The sequence below is a fragment of the Caenorhabditis briggsae genome, assembly GCF_000004555.2.
Source record: "Caenorhabditis briggsae complete genome, chrI, whole genome shotgun sequence".
Lineage (NCBI taxonomy): Eukaryota > Metazoa > Nematoda > Chromadorea > Rhabditida > Rhabditidae > Caenorhabditis > Caenorhabditis briggsae.
In genome coordinates, this window is record NC_013489.2 from 2,817,683 (window position 1) to 2,837,518 (window position 19,836).

At 41.2% G+C, this 19,836-nt stretch overlaps 7 protein-coding genes across 7 annotated transcripts in view; 3 read left to right on the forward strand and 4 right to left on the reverse strand.

The window, feature by feature from the left end:
* Positions 1-501: 501 nt before the first annotated feature.
* Cbr-egl-30 lies at positions 502-5,320 on the reverse strand (the record flags this gene model as incomplete). Its single annotated transcript, XM_045242089.1, has 9 exons — positions 502-612; positions 643-687; positions 917-942; positions 1,662-1,769; positions 1,909-2,192; positions 2,246-2,374; positions 2,420-2,637; positions 3,880-4,007; positions 5,203-5,320. The coding sequence occupies 9 exons, from the start codon at positions 5,318-5,320 to the stop codon at positions 502-504; spliced, it is 1,167 nt and encodes a 388-aa protein (XP_045097508.1).
* Positions 5,321-6,378: 1,058 nt separating this feature from the next.
* Cbr-rpl-27 lies at positions 6,379-7,215 on the reverse strand (the record flags this gene model as incomplete). Its single annotated transcript, XM_002638925.1, has 3 exons — positions 6,379-6,495; positions 6,873-7,010; positions 7,060-7,215. 3 exons carry the CDS (start codon positions 7,213-7,215, stop codon positions 6,379-6,381), a joined length of 411 nt encoding a protein of 136 aa, XP_002638971.1.
* A 145-nt stretch (positions 7,216-7,360) lies between these two features.
* CBG22213 lies at positions 7,361-9,163 on the reverse strand (the record flags this gene model as incomplete). The annotated part of the gene is made up of 4 exons (XM_045242098.1): positions 7,361-7,920; positions 7,968-8,610; positions 8,653-8,842; positions 8,889-9,163. 4 exons carry the CDS (start codon positions 9,161-9,163, stop codon positions 7,361-7,363), a joined length of 1,668 nt encoding a protein of 555 aa, XP_045097509.1.
* Positions 9,164-9,859: 696 nt separating this feature from the next.
* On the forward strand, positions 9,860-10,114 carry CBG25187 (the record flags this gene model as incomplete). The annotated part of the gene is made up of 1 exon (XM_045242100.1): positions 9,860-10,114. One exon carries the CDS (start codon positions 9,860-9,862, stop codon positions 10,112-10,114), a length of 255 nt encoding a protein of 84 aa, XP_045100499.1.
* A 4,229-nt stretch (positions 10,115-14,343) lies between these two features.
* CBG22215 lies at positions 14,344-14,748 on the forward strand (the record flags this gene model as incomplete). The annotated part of the gene is made up of 1 exon (XM_002638927.1): positions 14,344-14,748. One exon carries the CDS (start codon positions 14,344-14,346, stop codon positions 14,746-14,748), a length of 405 nt encoding a protein of 134 aa, XP_002638973.1.
* A 3,343-nt stretch (positions 14,749-18,091) lies between these two features.
* Positions 18,092-18,638, reverse strand: CBG22216 (the record flags this gene model as incomplete). The annotated part of the gene is made up of 2 exons (XM_002638928.1): positions 18,092-18,254; positions 18,307-18,638. 2 exons carry the CDS (start codon positions 18,636-18,638, stop codon positions 18,092-18,094), a joined length of 495 nt encoding a protein of 164 aa, XP_002638974.1.
* Positions 18,639-19,521: 883 nt separating this feature from the next.
* Cbr-tag-96 overlaps positions 19,522-19,836 on the forward strand; it is a gene marked incomplete at both ends in the record, with an annotated part of 8,191 nt that continues 7,876 nt past the window's right edge. The window contains one exon of the mRNA XM_045242117.1: positions 19,522-19,624. Within this exon, the coding sequence (XP_045097510.1) occupies positions 19,522-19,624 (103 nt within the window). The remainder of the gene's footprint in view (positions 19,625-19,836) is intronic.

Sequence of the window (19,836 nt, forward strand, 5' to 3'; positions counted from 1 at the left end):
TGGGGGACTAGTTTGTGATTTAATTTTTACAGGCCGGAAAGATGGGGAGGGAGGGAAAAGAATGAGAGAAAAAAAACCGACTTTTTGTGATGATAAATGAGTGTGTTGGGGGGGGGGGCTTTTTTGTGTGTGTTTTTTCAAAAGGGCAGGACAGGGGGAAACAGCTAAACCAAAAAAAATGGAGAAGACAAAAAAGAAAGATTATTTGGGTGGGGGACGGATTTTGGATGAAAATTCGAGAATGAAAGAGAGAGACACAGAGAAAGAGAAAGAGAGGAATCAGAAACAGGAGTACAAGAAAATGTTTCCTAGGGGTATGGGTGCGCAAAAAAAACAAAAAAAAACAGTCTCACTCGACCCAATTGAGAGAGAGACAAGAATAGGAGGGGACAGAGAGATAGAAAGAGAGAGAGAGAGAGAGAGAGAGAGAGAGAGAGAAAAAGATACCAAATGTGTGAAAAATCATCCAAAAATCCAATAATTGTTTCGATCCATCAAAAGTTACACCAAATTGTACTCCTTCAGATTATGCTGCAGAATTGTGTCTTTGACGGCGGCAAACACGAACCGAATATTTTCCGTATCTGAAAATTTGGAGGTTTTGGGTTTTCTCTAGGTCATCTGGGGCTGGTTTTCCTAGGCCATGTTTTTCGGGTTCCGTTCACGTGGCCTAACGTTATCGGTTTCCTAGACCATCAGGTTACTTGGTCGGTTAAGGTCAGTTCTACAGTAGTGTGAACTAGATTGCTTCCAAAGGCCCTTGAGCTCTCTGGGCCTTCAACGTTCGAGTTCTGTTGGCATGACCTAACAGCGGTTTCTAAACCATCCGGGACTGGTTTTTGGCTTGGCCTAACTCTAGGGGTTTTCTAGGCCATCAAGTCCTGTCGGGTAAAGTCAGTTCTACTGTAGTATGAACTATGCGTAGATTTCTACCAAAAGCCCCTCAGCTTTCTAGGCCATCAACTCTCAAGTTCCGTAAGCCTGGCCTAACAGTGGGTTCTAGGCCATCAGGATCTAGAGTTTTTCGAGATCAGTTCACGTGGTCTAACATCTCGGGGTTTCTAGGCCATCAAGTTTCTAGGTCAGTTAAGGTCAGTTCTACTGTAGTGTGAACTATGTGTAGGATGCAGTCCCCGACGTTTCTAGGCCACCAAATCTTCAGTTCTGCGGACATGACCTAACTTTGGAGGTTTCCTATGCAATCGGGACTAGTTTTTTTGGCTTGGCCTAACTATGGGGGATTTCTAGGCCATCGAGTTTCTAGGTTGCTTTCAAAGGGCCCTTCTTAAGCTCCTCTAACCGGATTCCTCTTCGTTGCTCTGCTTTTCTGAGCCCTAGAATTTTCGTATCCCCCCAACGACGACGACAACCCTCTAATTTGTGCCTTCTTCGACGGTGGTTTTGTAAATATATAGTGAAATTTTCGAAAACAAGACATCCGCTTCTTCTTTTTCATCTTCTCCTTAAGGGAATATATAGTCGGGTATCCATGGGTTACCCGAAATGAAGATGAAGACACAACATATTATTATTATTATTATTCCCCCTCCTTTCCTTCTTCTTCTAATGACTATGAAGTCGTTGTCAAGAATGATCCACAGAGGAGCGCGGTTGCTATGGGCAACGCCGAGAGAATTTTTCAAAGATACACAAAGACTCACCAGTCGCGCACGTAAAATGAGAGTAGATAATCTTGTCGGCGTCCGGATTCAGATCGACGAACATTTTCAGGATGAACTCACGAGCGGCGATCGGGTCGCGTGGTGGTCCTGAAATTTGGGACATTTTAGACTTGGGAATCGGACCCAAAAAGGTCAAAATTTTTGGGTTTTTTTAGGTTTATTTTTGCCGCGATGAGTAGCGACTCAGCGGTAATCTTACTGTAGTATTAGGATAAGAAACACCTACCATCATATTCTGGGAAGTAGTCGGCGAGATGTGAGTAGAGAATCTTCTCCTCCAGCAAATCCTTCTTGTTCAAAAACAGGATGACCGACGAGTTGGTGAACCATGGATACGTGATGATCGTCCGGAACAACGCCTTCGACTCCTCCATTCGATTCTCGTTATCACACTCGACTAACACCTGATCATATTCGGACAGTGCTACTAGGAACATGATCGACGTCACATTCTCAAAACAATGAATCCACTTCCGCCTTTCTGATCGCTGTCCACCGACGTCGACCATTCTGGAAGAGAATTTCGTTATGGGATTTCTAGGCCAAAAGAACAAAAAACTCACCGAAAAATGATTTGTTCCAAGTCAAACGGATACTCAATGATACCGGTGGTGGGTACACGAACGCGCAAAATATCCTGCTCTGTCGGCAGATAGTCCGGTACGGCGAGCCGTCGGAGATCGGAAAGGTAGCTGAAACAAATGGTGTTCTAGAAGGGTCCATGGAAAAACACTCACTATTTGGCTGAATCTGTCAGCTGATATTCTCGCCTCCTATCGTAACATTCCTGAATACCAGAATCCTCCCATAGCTCTTTGATAAACGACACGTAGGGTTCTTCGAAAGACGTCACCGACTCGAAATCGACTTCCCGAACGACGGCGGCCTTTTCCTGGAGCTCTTCTGATTGGTCGCCGAACTGTATGCATAATGTGTCCATCGCTCGTATCATGGACTGCAAATAAAATTTGGTGTTTTTAGGTTTTGTGTTATGTGTAAGCTGAAGACGTGAGGATTCTAATTGTTCCAGTTTCGAAGAATCTTTAGCTATACAGATTTGGAAAAGGTTCAAAAATTGGTTGAAAATGAAATCATCCCTAGTGCTATTTGGTACCGTTTTGAAGCTGAAGATGTGATAATTCTACTCATCATAGTTTTGACAATTCTAGGTTAGATGTGAAAATTTCAGAAGGGATCCAAAAATGCCAACAATTCCCATACAAGTTTGGTATTATTCTGAAGCTGAAGACGTTGTGATTCTGACTGTTCTAGGTTCCAAAATTGGTTGGTAATGGAACAATTTCTATACGAATTTGGGGTCATTCTGAAGCTGAAGGCGTGATTTTAACAGTTTCAAAGCAAGAAGAAATCAAAATAGTTCTAGATGTATATAGTGTCATCTTGAAGCTGAAGACGTGGCAATTCTAATTATCAAAAGTTTGAAAATTCTATGTATTGTTGGAGAGATTCATTAGGATTCAAAAAGTTCCAACCATTCCCATAATATTTTGATGTCATTCTGAAGCTGAAGACGTGGGAATTCTAAAAATCAAAGTTTCGACAATTCTCGATGAAATTAAAAAGATCCGGATGAGTTCAAAAATTTATTGAAAATAGAGTCATCCCAAGAGGTGTTTCGTATCATTTTTAATCTGAAGAAGTGACGATTCTGATGGATCATTTTTCGAGAAGTTTCATGTGATTGTAAAGCTGACGACGTCGAAATTCTTATAAAGCAAAATTCAGCTTGATTGAATCTGTTTTAACTGTTTTATAACCTGCAGATTACAGTAGTTCTAGATGTATCCAGTACCATTCTGAAGCTGAAGACGTGGCAATTCTAATCCTGCTATTTTCAGAGAAACTTCAAGAATTTCCGAAAACATCCTTCCTCAGAAACTTCTAGATCCCCTCATCTTCGTGTCAATGTCATTTGACACAAACAAGTCGAATCATTACTACTAAAAACAAGTCGTATGTGTGGGTGTATTGCTCATCCTACTATAAGGTCATATTTCGACAACTAATTGGGTGGTGGTGTGGGGGTACGTACGACGTTGCCTCAAATTTGACACCGCTTCAACGGAAATCCGAGAAATCACCATCATGACTATCGTAGTTTTCTTGTGACTACGACCTTCAGAACCTTCGAGAAACTTCGAGAAAACGGGAAATAATACAAAATAGAAAAGCCTACCTGTATGGCCATAAACACATTCTGATACACTAATCGGATGTGTGCTCGTTTGTCCTCATCCGAATATCCCTGTCCGTGAATGATTCGCATCTGTTTGATGAATGTTGATTTGCCGGACTCTCCAGTCCCTGGAAAATTTGGGGAGATTAAGTTTGAATTTTAGTTTTAGGTTCCTTCCAATACAGTTCCCCTGCGTCCCACCACCCGCCCGTGCCCCACCATTTTCATCCCACCACCCACCCTCGCGGTCGGTCCCAACCATTTATGGGGGCCCCATCATTATCCCATCGCCCGGAAATCTTCTTCTTCTTCTTTTCTACCAAGCCATTTTCTTCTTCTTCTTTCTTCTTCTTCTCCAATCTGCTCTCTTTTCTCTCTTTTCCTTTAAAAAGCCCACACACAAATTTGGGCTCTCTCTGAGGAGGAGCCCTCTGCCACTAGTCAGAAAGAGAGAGAGAAAGAGAGTAGGAGAGAAATCAATTTGCACTGCTCACACACATAGGCGAGCCTCGCGGAGAAGAGAGGCTCCGCGAGAGACAGACAGAGCCCCACACACACACAACTCATGTCCATTAGTCATTTGTATGTGAATTCATCGAGCTTGGCCTAGGCCTCTCTGCGTCTCTTCTCCCTCTCCCGGTCTTCCCTTATGGTTGCTCCTCGCGGCAGCAGCAGGAGCTTCTGCGCTGATTAGGTTGTGTGTCTACGTCTCTTCGCCTTCCACACGTCTCGTCGCATCGCTCACAAACTCACGAGCCTCTCTCTCTCTCTCTCTCTGTTTCGGAGAAAACCCGGGGACCGATCAATAGAGAGAGAAAGAGATGGGGAGAAGAAGAAGAAGAGGCTGGTTGTGGCGGAGAGAAGGGGGGCAAGCGTTACTCTCTACGTCTCTTCTCGTTTAGCCATGCAAAAATGCTATATACGTCCTTCTTCTTCTTCTTCTACTTCTTCTTCTTCTTTTCCTACACACACATAGATATAGGAGAAGGGGGGTTTCGGGGGACCGACGATGCGGACGCGGGACGGGGGATATATGCCCCCGACAACGCCACATTTTCGACATATTAGGGGGTTTGTGTTGTGTTGCTAGGGATAACGAGACGCAGGAAGTGAGAAACGAAAACGTTCTGGAATCATTGATAAGAAGGGAGAACTGATAACAATGGGACGGACGGGAAACTGCTGATAAGGGGGGCCGGGCAGGTGTTTTTTTTTTGGGGGAACCCCCTGGAACCCCAAGGCAGGTGGAAATTGGAAATGGAATGAGGCGCGGGAGATTTGAAATTTGAATTTTAGGCATTTTTCGTCGATGCACCAACTAACCCAATAGGAGCAACTTGAGCTCACGACGAGCATTCCGCTTGTCACGTTGCAGTTGCTTCTCGATTTCCTGGTTTATTCGCTTCTGCTCTCGAGCCTCTTCGGATAAACAGCAGGCCATGGCGGCCGAAAAGGTGCCACCAAGGCCGCAGATGACGCCAGCGAATAGGTGAACAAGTAGAGCCGGGCACACAAGCTGTTAATTCATTGATTTATGGAGATAACAAGTGGTTTTATTGCGAAAAAATTAGTGAAAAATTGGGGAAATTTTGAAATTTTTGGATAATTAGAATTGGGAAAAAATGGGTGAAAAAAAGTGGCGAAAAATTCGCAAAAAAATGGCAAAAAATGGGAAAAAATATATGGGAAAAATGGTTCTTCAGAAACTGTCTTTTCGTTCAAATGAAAATGTGAGTGGTGAGGCGCCCTCACGCACACACACACTCACTCTCTCTCTCTCTCTTTGTGCGACTGATGAGAGAGAGAGAAAGAGAGTGTAGTATATTGAGCGGGATAAGACAGACACACAGACAGACACGTCCCTAAAAACTCTCGAAAAGAAGGAATGGTGTAAGGAAAAGTGTGGTGGTGGCAGCCAGCAGCAGCGGCACAGCGGCAACGCGGGTGTATAAAGCTGATCGCTTGACCGAAAAGGACCGCTCTATAGACGCTGGCTGACGCACACGCACCTAACACGCAACGCGTCCGATGCCTCCTCCTCTCTCGCTCCCCCACCACCACCGACTGCCGTCGTTGATCGTAGTTCGGATCGTGGCGAGACCCGGAGACACGGTCGGTGCCCTGCGCTCTCCCGTTCCGACACGCTTCATCGCGTTTCTCTCGTGGTCGCACGATGTCTCCACACATCACTATAGTCTCTTCTCTCTCTTCTTCGACTCAACGGGGCTTGGTTTTGGGGCGCGCCCCTCCCTCCCTTCTCTGAAGAAGAACCACCACCACCAACACCGGCTTGCAAACATTAAGATTTTCGTGTGTGGCACACTGACAGAGATTCCGCGTATTAAACTATGCAGTATTACATAATTCGCCAGACAAGATGGGCCGGTACTTTCTGAAAGAGAAGATGAGAAAGAAGAAGAATAATGATAAACAGCCAGATTCTTTTTTTTATGTAACAATGTTTATTGATAAACAAAAACAAGGAACAACCGAAACGATTTAGAAGCGGAGCTTGGTGAAGAACCACTTGTTCTTGCCGGTCTTGTATCTTTCCTCGAACTTGGACTTGACCTCGACGAGGGCCTTTCGCTTCTTGGTTGGTGCCTTGAGAGCTTCCTGAAAAAATAGGGGTTTGAATTTGATGAACCCTGATTAGATAAATAGAGGCCGTTTCTAAGAAAGTGGAGAATTGTTTTACGGTGTTTGGAAAAATGATCTTCTGATTGTCTTAAAATATTTTTTCTTATTTGAAAATGACTAAAATATACTCACTGTGAAAATCATTTCCAGACTTTTCGAAAATCATTTTGCAAAAACCGGAAAAGAATATTCATTTTCTTGCATACGGCCTCTAAATCAGAAGCCATATTCATTAACGTTTTTCGTAGTATGATGATGGTAATCCTTCATTTACCTTGTAATTTGACATTCACCACCCTCATTTACTGATAAACGTTCATGATTACGGCTTCTGATGCGGATGAGCAACTAACCTTGTTGATGTTGGCCTTGTCGAAGGCGACATCGACGGAGTAGCGAGTTGGGAGCAAGTGGGTGTAGGAGACGACCTTGAGGAATGGCTTCAGCTTGTTTCTCTTCTCGATCTTCTTCTTTCCCATGTCCTTGGTAACCTGTAACGAAAGACAGTTGAAAATACAGGCAAAATGTTGGGAAAATCACCTTGAGTGGATATCTGTCGATTCCAGCGATGATGGCATGTGGGTAGGTTCTGTCGGAGACTCCCTCGTCTTGCTGCTTGACAACGACGGCCTTGCGCCCAGCATATTTTCCTCTGAGGACGAGGACGACCTTTCCAGGCTTCATAATCTTGCCCATATTTACCTGAAAGAAATTAGTAAGGGAATTTGGGAGAGAAAAGAATCATCGAAGATATAAAAATATAAAGCAGAGATATTATCTGGGAGTAAACCAGTACTGAAAGCAGACGAAATAATAAATGAAGTTCAACAAAAAGGAGTTTTTATTCATTATAGATCCTCCTCAATTTATCCTTCTTTCCTTTGAAGTGTTTCTTCCCATTGGCTTGAACTGGGACCGTAGGAACAACAGAGCCTAACCGCTGAGGCAAGGCTTTGGAGTCTCGAACATGAGCCACTCCAATGTTACCAGCAAAGTGTTGCGAGTCGAATTGGGATCCTTTGAGCTCATCACCTTCAAGAAGTTGAAGCTTGGCAAGCTTCTCCATTTGCACTCGACCAATGTCCCGATTCTTCCTCTCCGGATATGACAAGCGGTCAAACTCTTCCTGATCGACACCTGGAGGGGCTGCTGCCCACATCAGCTTTCCATTAACAACATCCTTGAACATCAGCCGAGCTGCTCTGGAACAATCCGGAATGCCAGACGATGCCATGAATCCTCTCATGAAGGCGAGTGAATTCAGCAAATTGATCGCTGACGGATTTTCCATCTCCGGAAGCATGATAGAGTACATGGCTTCAATCACATGAACGGGAACTCTGGAGAGGAGCAGTGAAGTCGGCCCGAAATGATCCCTCATTTGGTCGATAGGGAGAATTCCTGAAAATAATGAATTAATAAACATAAATTTATGAGTGGGATATTACCATTCAGGAACATCTCACTTCTTCCGAACGAGAATGATGGCATGACAAGTCCAGGACAATCACACAAGCACAGTTGACTGTCTATGTGGATTGTCTGGAAATGTCTCGTTTTTCCAGGCGTCGCCGATACTGACACCTTCTTCCCTCCAGCAAGTTTGTTGATCGTGGAACTCTTTCCGACGTTCGGATATCCAACCATTCCAACCATCACTGGCTTGGCTGATGGCTCATCGGAAACGTGTCCGAGCTCCTTGAACTTCGCGATCAGTTCATCTTTGTTGGTGACGAACATATCCGAGGTTGACGTAGATGGAACTGCCGATTCCTCGCCGTCTTCTGTGATTGTCTCCAGGACATCGTCCATCGCTGACCAGAAGATAACATTGATGTTCTCTTTTTTGAAGAACTCTTTCCAGCTAGCCAATTGATCCGGTTTTAGAAGGTCCGCTTTGTTGACCAAGAGCAGAATCTGTTTTGCGGGATCTACTTCTTTGACGTAGTCGTCCAGATCCTTGCTTCGGAACAGCAGTGGGTTTCTGGCGTCGACAATCTGCACTATGATGTCGCTCTTCTCGATGACTCTCCACAGTTCCCTCCACATGTCTGGGTTCCTCTCGAACGGTGTCAGCACTAGACCATCCACCTGAAGAATACAATTTTAATTGTCTTTCAAAAGATCGCGTGCCTCTTGCAGCTCGCTGAGGTCGGACCTCCACTGAAGGAACACGTCGTTCTCTAATCGGGTGAGCTCATCCATGTTCTCCCAAAGTTCCTTCGCAGGTCTCCTTGGGATTCGAAGACGATGCTCATTTTCCTTTTGGAGCTCGAGGTTAGCGCGGTAGTCTAGTCGGGTTGGGACGACGATGGCCGAGTTTCTGGAAGAAAATTTTTTTTTTTTTACGTTTGAAAATGTTAACTCACTTCTCTATAATTTTGAATTGCTCCTTTTCAGCGGTGAATTCCGTTCCAGCGAGTTCTGCTTTTGCTAGAAACTCCTCCAAGCTTGTCTCGTCGGTTACCGAATCGATGTAGTGATTGACCTCGTGCTCCATGAACGCCGGGTTTTCGATTTCGTTACCGTCGTATTTTGCGCGCTGGTGGCTTTTCCTCGTCTTTTCTCGATCGTTGCTGAGAGAATTGCCAAGGGATTTGTTCAATCCCGTTGGCTTTTTGTTGCTTGCCCGTCGTTTGGTCATCTGAAAAAAAATTGCGATGAAAAAACGGTTATTTTGTAACAAAAATTAACGGAAATAGACGTAAAATGGTGAAAATATTGATGGGAGCAACGATTTCTACCGGAAAATGTGAAAAACTGCGAAAAAATATCAAAAATTCGAAGAAAATCATCAAAAAATCCGAAAAAAAATTTAGGCCGACAACGAAAAGAGAAGGAAAACGAAGCGAGTTGATGCGCTTCGCGGCGAGACCCGCCGGCGAAATGCCGCGCGCCTTTAATCTCTCGCCTCTCTCGCGTCTCTCTATAATGCACACTCCCTAATTATATTCTCAGTTTTTTCAGATAGTTTCACGATTTTCAGCCGTTTTTCCAGCTTTTTTTTCAGATTTTTTCAGAAAAAACTATTTTAGAATTTTTTTTCAGACCTATTTCATCTCAATTTTGTAATTTTTCCTCCCTCTTCACCGGTCAAATGCATTCAGATTTTCTCGTACTTTTCAGATGGAATTTATATTGGTTTTTTACCCGTTTCTCCGCTTTTTTCAGTTTTTTCTCTCGAGAAAAACTATTCTAAGAATGTTTCAATACCGGAATTTTGTTATTTTCCTTCTTTTTCTTGACTAAAATATCTTTCCGGTGTCCGGTGCTTCTTCTATCCTTCAAATCGAATTCAATATGCTTTCCAGTGATTTTTCTCAATTTTCTTGAATTTCAGATGATCCAACTACTCCGTCTCAACGCGCCACTCATCCAATCGATTCGTCACAACTGCCCGTGGCACCGGAACAGCTTCCGGCCGTGCTTCTTCCCCTACAAGATGCAGGAGAAGCTCAACGTGGACACGGTCGAGAAGCGGACGGAGACCCGAGGAGGCCGACTGATGCTGATGCGAAGGATTCTACGCGAGCAGAAGTTCCTTGGATACGTGACGAAGCCGGCGGACTCGAAGAAGATCTCATACCCATTGTAGGGTTTAATTGTTGATTTTTTATCGTTTTTTTCCCGTTTTTTCATCTAGATTCTTCAATAAATTTTATTAAATCCTAAAAGATCATGAAATAAGGAAACAGAAAATAGTCCACATCCTCTCTAGTCTTCGCAGAAACATTTCAGAGCCAATTTGAGAGCGACTACTTCCTTTTCCCTCCTGAACACGCCATCACCGATTTTTCAAGGGTTCTGGAACATTTCTCTGCCCTTTGAAATGAAATAAAGCTTCTAAAATACTATACATTTGAAGATTTCTCTGTTTTTCAGACTGTAAACTTGACAATTTTTCAGGATTCGTTCTCCCATGTTCTCCCAGATTCTCTCTGTTCCATCGAATCGAATTCCGCTGAAAATAGCCTTGAAAAATGTGTCATTCAATTATCCCCAGATTCCTGATGCATTTCTCGACCTTTTTATTGATTTTTGGGGAAAATTCCGAAAAAAAATTTCCTAGGAAAATGAGCGAAAAACCGTGCGACTAAACTGTGCCAAGCTTGCAATTCAGACTCCGCCCACTTTTTCCAAAAATTCTTTCTCCGGGCCTTTTTTTCTTCGAAATTCGATGGTCCTCATTGATGACGGATTCGGAATTGAGACCCCGGAAATCCGGGGAAAAACTCGGAATTTTTGAAAAATAGAAAGTGCGCTCCACTGAACACCTAAAAATTCGAATTCAAAAATGATGTTTTCAGAAAAAAATCTGAATTTTTTGAAGATTTTTTCAGAGAATTCAAGCGAAATCTATGAAATTTATGACGGTTTTCACTGAAAAAGTCTTAAAAATTATACATTTCGCTTGAATTTTAGTGAATTTCACTGAAAATTTCAAGGAACAGTTCGAATGGAAGTTCAAAAGAAGAGAATCCGGGATTCTCAATTTTTTGAAAGCATTTCCGCTTTTTTCAGCAATTTTTCAGTCAGCAGGAGCCGTTTTCACATCGAATGGATCTTCTGGAACCAAAATAAGTTTTTTTTCTTTTTTTTTCAGATTTTTTCGCCGGAATCTGCTTTTCTTCGTCGCTGGGACATCTTTGAAGATCTCGGAGCGAAAATTCTAAAAAAAAAAGAAGAAGAAAAATCGCTGAAAAACCTGAAAATTCGAAATTTCAAGCAACAAAAAATTCGAAATCTGAAAATCTCACAAAGTTGCTCAAAAACGTTCTCAACATCTTCAGAATTCTCCTTTTTACCAAAAAAGGATTAAATTCTGGAAGTTTGAGAGAAAAATTCAAAATTCGAACAAAAAATTCAAAATTCGAACATTTTTTTTGGGAATTTTGAATTTTTTTCGATTTCTTTCGATTCAAATACACAGAAATTATGATAATTAGACTTGAAATTCAGTGCTAAAAATGTTGAAAAACGAAAGAATCGAAAATTTTCACAGGTTTTCAGACAATCGGCACTGTCAACAAACGGATTCGTCGCTCTGAAATAAACAATGTTCTGAAAAAAAATTTTCAAAAATATTCCATCGATTTCAATCGTTTTTTAAAAGATTGATTTTTTAAATTGATTTTTCTTGTGCAAAAACCCTCTGTTCGAATCTCGCGGGCAACGATGACGTCAATTTTTAAAGTGGAGACAGGTGTTGAAAGGGAGTGTCTCGGTGCGGCCCGTGGGAAAGTCAATAGTTAAATATCGATTTTGCAATCAATTCTCTTCTTTCTGCCTTCCTTTAGTTCTTTTTTTCCTCTTTATCCCAGAAAACAACAATAAGATTTTTTTATTTTTACGCTTTTTTAACGGAGAATTTTGGTTTGAAACTCGCGATGTTCCTTTAAAGGTGGGGGGGACAGGAGATTTTTTGTAGTTTTTTTGTAGCTAGAGTATGCATTCTACCGTCACGGTGTACAACGGTTAATGTCACTCTGCGTACAGCTGTCGTCCTCGCCTTTATGTATGCAATCGGGCGTTCGCTTTCTCTTTGTCCGCGTAGCTCAGTCGGTAGAGGCGCCGCACCCTCAATCATCGCCCTCACAAGTTCAACTCCTCGAGGGGCATCTTTGAACGGAATTTCGAGAACATTATTTTTTTCATGTCTCCCCACCTTTAAATTTTAAAATTGAAAGGGAAAAGTTTTAAACGTTTAGTCTCGTTTGTTTAAAGCAGTTTAATGGGGGTATTCTCGTATACTTTTCGATTACCTCTTCTGAAAACAAAGACTAGCCGATCACCTATTTTTTTAAAGTGATTTTCAATCCCCAAAGTTTTCTATTTTTCCAGATTTTAGAAATTGTCAAAGTTTGACAATTAAAGAAAATACCGTTAAAACTTGTGTTTAATGGGGTTATTCATGTAGCGAAAATATGTATTGAAATGCATTTCCGCGCCCTCGAAATTCAATGCATGAGCGAAAAAAAAATGGAAAAAGGTATGCGCCTTTAAAGGTGTTCCCCATCCTGCACAATGTTTAAAGGCGCAACCCTTTGTCCAGAAAAACTATCTCACCACGCGATGTATTGAAATGCTTTTACAGTTATGTCGCGAAATGCTTTGAAATACATTTCGCGACGCTCATGCATTGAATTTCGAGGGCGCGGAAATGCATTTCAATACATATTTTCGCTACATGAATAACCCCATAAAGGCACATGTCGCATCGCGTTTTACCGTAGTAAGAGGGTCTCGCCGCGAGAGATATCAACTCGCTTGATACTCAATTTTTTTGAAGGCCTAAACTTTTTTCTTGGATTTTTAGGTAATTTTCGTCGGATTTTTGATATTTTTGTGCAAATTCGCTTGGTTTTCGTTAGAGATATTCAGTTGACAAGTTTCTGCAAGCTTCTTCTAACACTACGCGGTGTTTGTTAGCTACTTTTCGTTCGAAAATTTGTTTAGGCCCAAATTTGGCGACTGATTCTTGCAAGGGAACTCTCTGAAACATATGTTATCTTACTCTGAAGTGAAGTTTTTGTGTCCCTATATTTCCTCCTACTTAATGACTCTGAAATTTCGGCTTTTCCTTTTAAAATATATTATTCAAATAATTTTCAGAATGGATCCGAAACTTGTTCAGAAGGATTGTTTCGACTCGTTCACTACTTGCATCGACATCGTGAGAACGGACTTCGATAAAGCTGTTGAATTGGCAGCTACTCTTCGAATGCTGAATTGGAGCTGGTTCGTACTGAGAATCGCCACGAGTACGGCCGTTTGAACGATAATTTGAACGAAACCAAGCAATGCATCAAGGAGGCTTTGCAAAAAGCGAAGAAAAGTGCCGAGGAGTCCTTGTTTCCAGCTGCTAAAGCTGTTGCGAAAACTTTCAATGTTCCGATGGTTATTGTGCCAGCAGAACCTCTTCCAGACGCTCCCACTATCAACTCGGCTCCACTTGATATGCCGAATGCTCAAATGCTGAAATTCCGCCGTGATCGTTAGTTTTTTCAATACGAATTTCTCATTCAAACATCTTGTTTTCTAGAAGGAATCACAAATCTAGACTTTTCAATTGGATCTATTATTCTTGTCGGAAAAAAAATGGTTGAGGCGAAGTGTATGCGAAGTTTGTAAACAAATACCTGAAAGCGTAAACAAAAAAAAACGTAAACAAACACAGTTGAAACGAGTGCGACAGTAACCCGGCGGGAAAATGTTGAATATGAAAGTTTTTTAGCTTTTCACATTCGCAGCAGATTTCGCCAAATATGTTCTGTTTTTCATAGCTTTTTGCTGTTTTTCTTTTATTTAATCAGGAATTTAAATAAATGACACAAGAGAAAATGCATATTCGTCGGTTTTTGAACGTTTTTTACTGATCATTTGTACATAAAAAGCAAAATAATTGCGCGATACTCTTTTTGTCTTTTATTTCTCCATATCCATGTCGTTTATCTTTTTCTTTCTGAAATGTCCGAGTTTTTTCAGGAACCACCGCTCATCGGCAAACACAACGAGATGACGTAATCAAAGAAAAATAATGATATGGCTGGAAGAGAGCTTCTGTTTATTTTAATGTGGTGTTGCGGTTAGTTCAATAATTAGGTCAGTTATTTCTTCGCCGTCAGTATTTTCTCAGATAAATCCACAACAATGAAGACACATTGTCAAATGATGAATCGAATACGAGTGTTAATACCAAATTATTGTCGGGTTGTAGTGGTGGTTTGCTCATTTTTCCCGCTTATCTTCCTTCCTTCTTATTTTCTATCTTTCAGAAACATCGAGAATGAGCCACCAAAAATTCGAATGATTTTAAGAATAGATATGATTATAACCGAAAGAAGAAAGCCGAAAAAAAGGAAGAAAAATTGGATCGAAGTTCAATACTTCTTCAAACGAAATGGTGGAAGAAAAGAACTGCTGAGATACGAAGTTGACGAGTACGCGGCTTCTCTTGGTGTCAGAATCGTAAGGCTTCCACCTTACCACTGTCAGTTCTCACCAATCGAACTTGTTTGGCATCAGTTGAAAGACTATCTACGCAACAGTGGAAAGACATCGGACAAACTCGATGTAGTTCGTGAACGTGCAATCAACTACCTGAAGAACAAGTCGGAGTCGGAGATTCTTTTCACTTACGAGCACGTAAAAGATATCGAAGATGGCATTAAGTGCGTGATGGAAATCGACGAAAAGGATTCGGATGATTCCGATTCCGATACCGACTAATTGTTCTTGCCATCTTTTGATTGAAAAATAGTCTCGAATCTGTTGATCGGCTTGGCTTGATGACACAAGAGTGCTCTGAAAAAGTTCAGGCGGAGAAGAAATAGCTGTTTTGTTCATTACTAACCGCTCGACAAAATTAGGTGCTTATTTTCAAAAAATAAGGTCCATTTCGACATTTTTCTTCCTCTTTTTCGGCTTTCTTCCTTCGGTTATAATCATATCTATCCTTAAAATCATTCGAATTTTTGGTGGCTCATTCTCGATGTTTCTGAAAAATAGAAAATAAGAAGGAAGGAAGATAAGCGGGAAAAAGGAGCAAACCACCACTACAACCCGACAATTATTTGGTATTAACACTCGTATTCGATTCATCGTTTGACAATGTGTCTTCATTGTTGTGGATTAATCTGAAAAATACGGACGGCGAAGAAATAACTGTCCTAATTATTGAACTAACCGCAACACCACATTAAAATAAACAGAAGCTCTCTTCCAGCCACATCATTATTTTTCTTTGATTACGTCATCTCGTTGTGTTTGCCGATGAGCGGTGGTTCCTGAAAAAACTCGAACATTCCAGAAAGAAAAAGATAAAAATTCTGGATAAAAAACATACTGAAAAATGGAGCATTTTTTCAAGATATAATAAAAACGGGCATTATGATATAACCAGGGACCTGGCGGGCCATCGCGGACCATCGCAGACCCATCCATAGCTTCTTTTAGAATGCGAAATCTTGAAAACTTCCTTTTCTCATTTCATATTTTGAAGAGGCTTGATATGACAGTAACCACGACAACAGAACCATTTGATCCGGGATCCAGAATGTATGAGGCAGAATCTTTGAAACTCGATCAGTTCGAACACAATGTTCCTGAAGTATTACGTCATTTTCAAGGAAGGCAAGCATTTTTGAAAATCTTAAGATTCGATATTCCAGACTTGATTAAATTTGTGAATGAGTGGAAATCAGGAGAAGGATTCCAGAAGCTGGAGTACCTGAAAATCGAGGTACTCACGGATTAAATTCCCCCGACGCAAGTTCTTCGTGGAGTTATGGAAAAACGTATTGATCGAAGCAAGAAAAGGCTGGCGCACACTTTGCCCAAAGTGTATGTTCATTTTTTAATGTATTTGAAAATATGTATCTTCATCATTTTTCAGATTCATCGATGATAAGGAAAAACCAAACACGGAACCAATCATAAGCCCCACCTATGTCGTTAGAGAATCAGACAATCGTGTAGCATCCATTCTGATTCAAAACAGTACGTTCAGTTTTGGAGTATGGGATGTGACAGAGGAAGAGACATTTTTGAAATTTTAATTAATTCATTCTACATCTCAATAAACTTGTGTACACTACTAGTCTGTGTCAACAACCTGAGAAAGAGGAACCCTTAACTTTGATAAATTTTAATGGGTTTCTGTCAAAGGTATGGAAAAGTTGTCAACTGATAAATTGTTTATAATAATATCAGAAACATTTTATCAGTTAACACATTTTCTATATCTTGCACAGGAAAGGAGATCTATGGGCTCAAACTTAACAGTGTGGGGACCCTTCTATTTCAGGTGGGATGAGGAAGGGGCGTGTCAACTGGTAATATATATTCTTTTTCTTTTTCACGCTCCCTCTCATTGGAGCGCAACAGCATAATATATCATTTCAAACCCTGCCGCTTCAATTGAATAGCTAGGGTCCCTAGGACCCTGGTCTTGCTATCTGGACCCTCTGGCCACGCCCATTACGCATTATGTTTCCCAAAAGGAACGATTTCTGTCTTTGGCATTCAATACGTTCACTCAACATTGGACTCTCTGGATCTTTTTGAGACCCTCCTCCGATTGCGGGGAGGAGAGCATCTTTGAAGAACCGATTGCTAGAGTACGTCAGCTACACAATTACCGCACAATCGGTTCTTCGAAGATGACCCCTTTCTCACAAGTTCTCACAGTGGAATAGTATTCTTGCAGTCGGCCGTTCTCCATAAATAGTCCATAGAATCGCCGAAGAAATGAAGGAAATAATTGTGCATAGACTTGATGGCAGATGTATTTTCATGCGGGTTAAATAATGCTTTAGTGCGTTTGTATTTATCGGATATGCTGAAATAATTATATTTGTATGCTTCATTATTCATCGCAACTCGCCTAAAATCAATCATTGCTCCAGATACATTCAATTGAAAATAATCATTTTCAGTCTTCTCAGGTTCAACCATATTCAATAAATATTCTCTTCTACCATCTTTGTATAAAATATCAACAATCCGTTCTTTATTTATATCACATGTATATCTAACTGAACTGATATTTTAAATATTTTCTCTTGAGACGATTTGATTAGTTTCCTAATGTTTTTGGAGACAAAAGAAAGTAGAAATAGATTCCGATCTTCCATGTTTTGGATTATTTCTTCTTCAACCAAATACGGATATTTGGATAGTTTCATTTTTTAGTAGTTCTGGAAATATTAAACAGATACAACGACGATCGAAGAAAGTAGGAATTGAATGAGACAATGGAGACATCTTATGACGTGGTAGATGATCCAAAACGTACACAAGACGTACGAGGTGCAGGTTGTGACCTTGACTGGTTTGCACACTCCCTCCTCTGTCCCACAGAAACGAACTATGGTTTCTTCACGTTCTCTCTCACGTGAACTAACTCGAGAAAGGTGCAGAAGATGTAGATCTTTTGTCTCTTCTGTGAGAACTTGTGAGAAAGGGGTCATCTTCGAAGAACCGATTGTGCGGTAATTGTGTAGCTGACGTACTCTAGCAATCGGTTCTTCAAAGATGCTCTCCTCCCCGCAATCGGAGGAGGGTCTCAAAAAGATCCAGAGAGTCCAATGTTGAGTGAACGTATTGAATGCCAAAGACAGAAATCGTTCCTTTTGGGAAACATAATGCGTAATGGGCGTGGCCAGAGGGTCCAGATAACAAGACCAGGGTCCTAGGGACCCTAGCTATTCAATTGAAGCGGCAGGGTTTGAAATGATATATTATGCTGTTGCGCTCCAATGAGAGGGAGCGTGAAAAAGAAAAAGAATATATATTACCAGTTGACACGCCCCTTCCTCATCCCACCTGAAATAAAAGGGTCCCCACACTGTTAAGTTTGATCCCATAGATCTCCTTCCTGTGCAAGATATAGAAAATGTGTTAACTGATAAAATGTTTCTTATATTATGATAAAAATTTTATCAGTTGACAACTTTTCCATACCTTTGACAGAAACCCATTAAAATTTATCAAAGTTAAGGGTTCCTCTTTCTCAGGTTGTTGACACAGACTAGTAGTGTACACAAGTTTATTGAGATGTGGAATGAATTAATTAAAATTTCAAAAATGTCTCTTCCTCTGTCACATCCCATACTCCAAAACTGAACGTACTGTTTTGAATCAGAATGGATGCTACACGATTGTCTGATTCTCTAACGACATAGGTGGGGCTTATGATTGGTTCCGTGTTTGGTTTTTCCTTATCATCGATGAATCTGAAAAATGATGAAGATACATATTTTCAAATACATTAAAAAATGAACATACACTTTGGGCAAAGTGTGCGCCAGCCTTTTCTTGCTTCGATCAATACGTTTTTCCATAACTCCACGAAGAACTTGCGTCGGGGGAATGTAATCCGTGAGTACCTCGATTTTCAGGTACTCCAGCTTCTGGAATCCTTCTCCTGATTTCCACTCATTCACAAATTTAATCAAGTCTGGAATATCGAATCTTAAGATTTTCAAAAATGCTTGCCTTCCTTGAAAATGACGTAATACTTCAGGAACATTGTGTTCGAACTGATCGAGTTTCAAAGATTCTGCCTCATACATTCTGGATCCCGGATCAAATGGTTCTGTTGTCGTGGTTACTGTCATATCAAGCCTCTTCAAAATATGAAATGAGAAAAGGAAGTTTTCAAGATTTCGCATTCTAAAAGAAGCTATGGATGGGTCCGCGATGGTCCGCGATGGCCCGCCAGGTCCCTGGTTATATCATAATGCCCGTTTTTATTATATCTTGAAAAAATGCTCCATTTTTCAGTATGTTTTTTATCCAGAATTTTGAAATTGTATAAATTCTATTTTATTTGTTTGATTTTCTCTTCCATTTCCCCGGAAATAACACCTAAACATTGCCCGCAGCCAGCGATAACGTGGCGAGAGAGAGTGTATCAGAAACGAGGAGGCGCAGACAAAGAGAGGAAGTGTTTGTTGGGGTGGGCCGGAGTGGTCACTTTTATGCTATCTATCTACTGTCTCGTTTTACTGACCGATGCATTTGGTATAGAAATTTATTTTTAAGGACGTAACACATACCATACTTGTAAAATTCCGGGCCGCCCCGCCAAAGCCCGGGCCCGGCCCGGCTCGGCCCGGCCCGGGCCTGAGGAAATTTTCAAGGCCCGGGCCCGGCCCGGAAGGCCCGGTAGCAAAAATTTTGTCATTTTGAGCCAAATTTTGAGCTCTCAATACAATTTTCTCCATTATTTTTTGTGTTTTTGGATTGTTTGTCTGTTTGATAAAAAATATCAACAAAACTCGAAAAAAAATTTTTGATCGAAAAAAATCACATAAGGGTCCCTCTTATGTGTTTTTTGAAATTTTCAAAACTTGTGGAATGACAGGCCCGCCGGGCCGGGCCTCCGAAATTCGGGAAAAAGCCCGGCCCGGCCTGTTACAAGTATGTTTTATACATTTTTTTTCATTTTTCCTTTTCTCTGTTTATCCCGATGTGTACGCGAATGTTTGACTCCAGAAAATGAACGCCGTCACAGATGAGCAACTCCACGAGCAATTCGTTAAGACGTACGGAATTGAGCCAGAGATTCGAGTCACGTGTCCAGGAAGAGTCAATTTGATTGGTGAGTCCAGGAAAAATTGAATTTCTGGATTACTTCCATCTAATAGAAGCCCACCCGAACGTCAACTTCGAGCTCAATTATCTCAGTTCCTGAAAGAGATACCGTAAAACCTCTAATAGAACGACACCCGGATCGTCCACTTTGAGCCTATATATCTCATTTTCTGTGAAAGATATCAAAAAGGGGCTAACTAGTAAAATGTTTATCAGGAT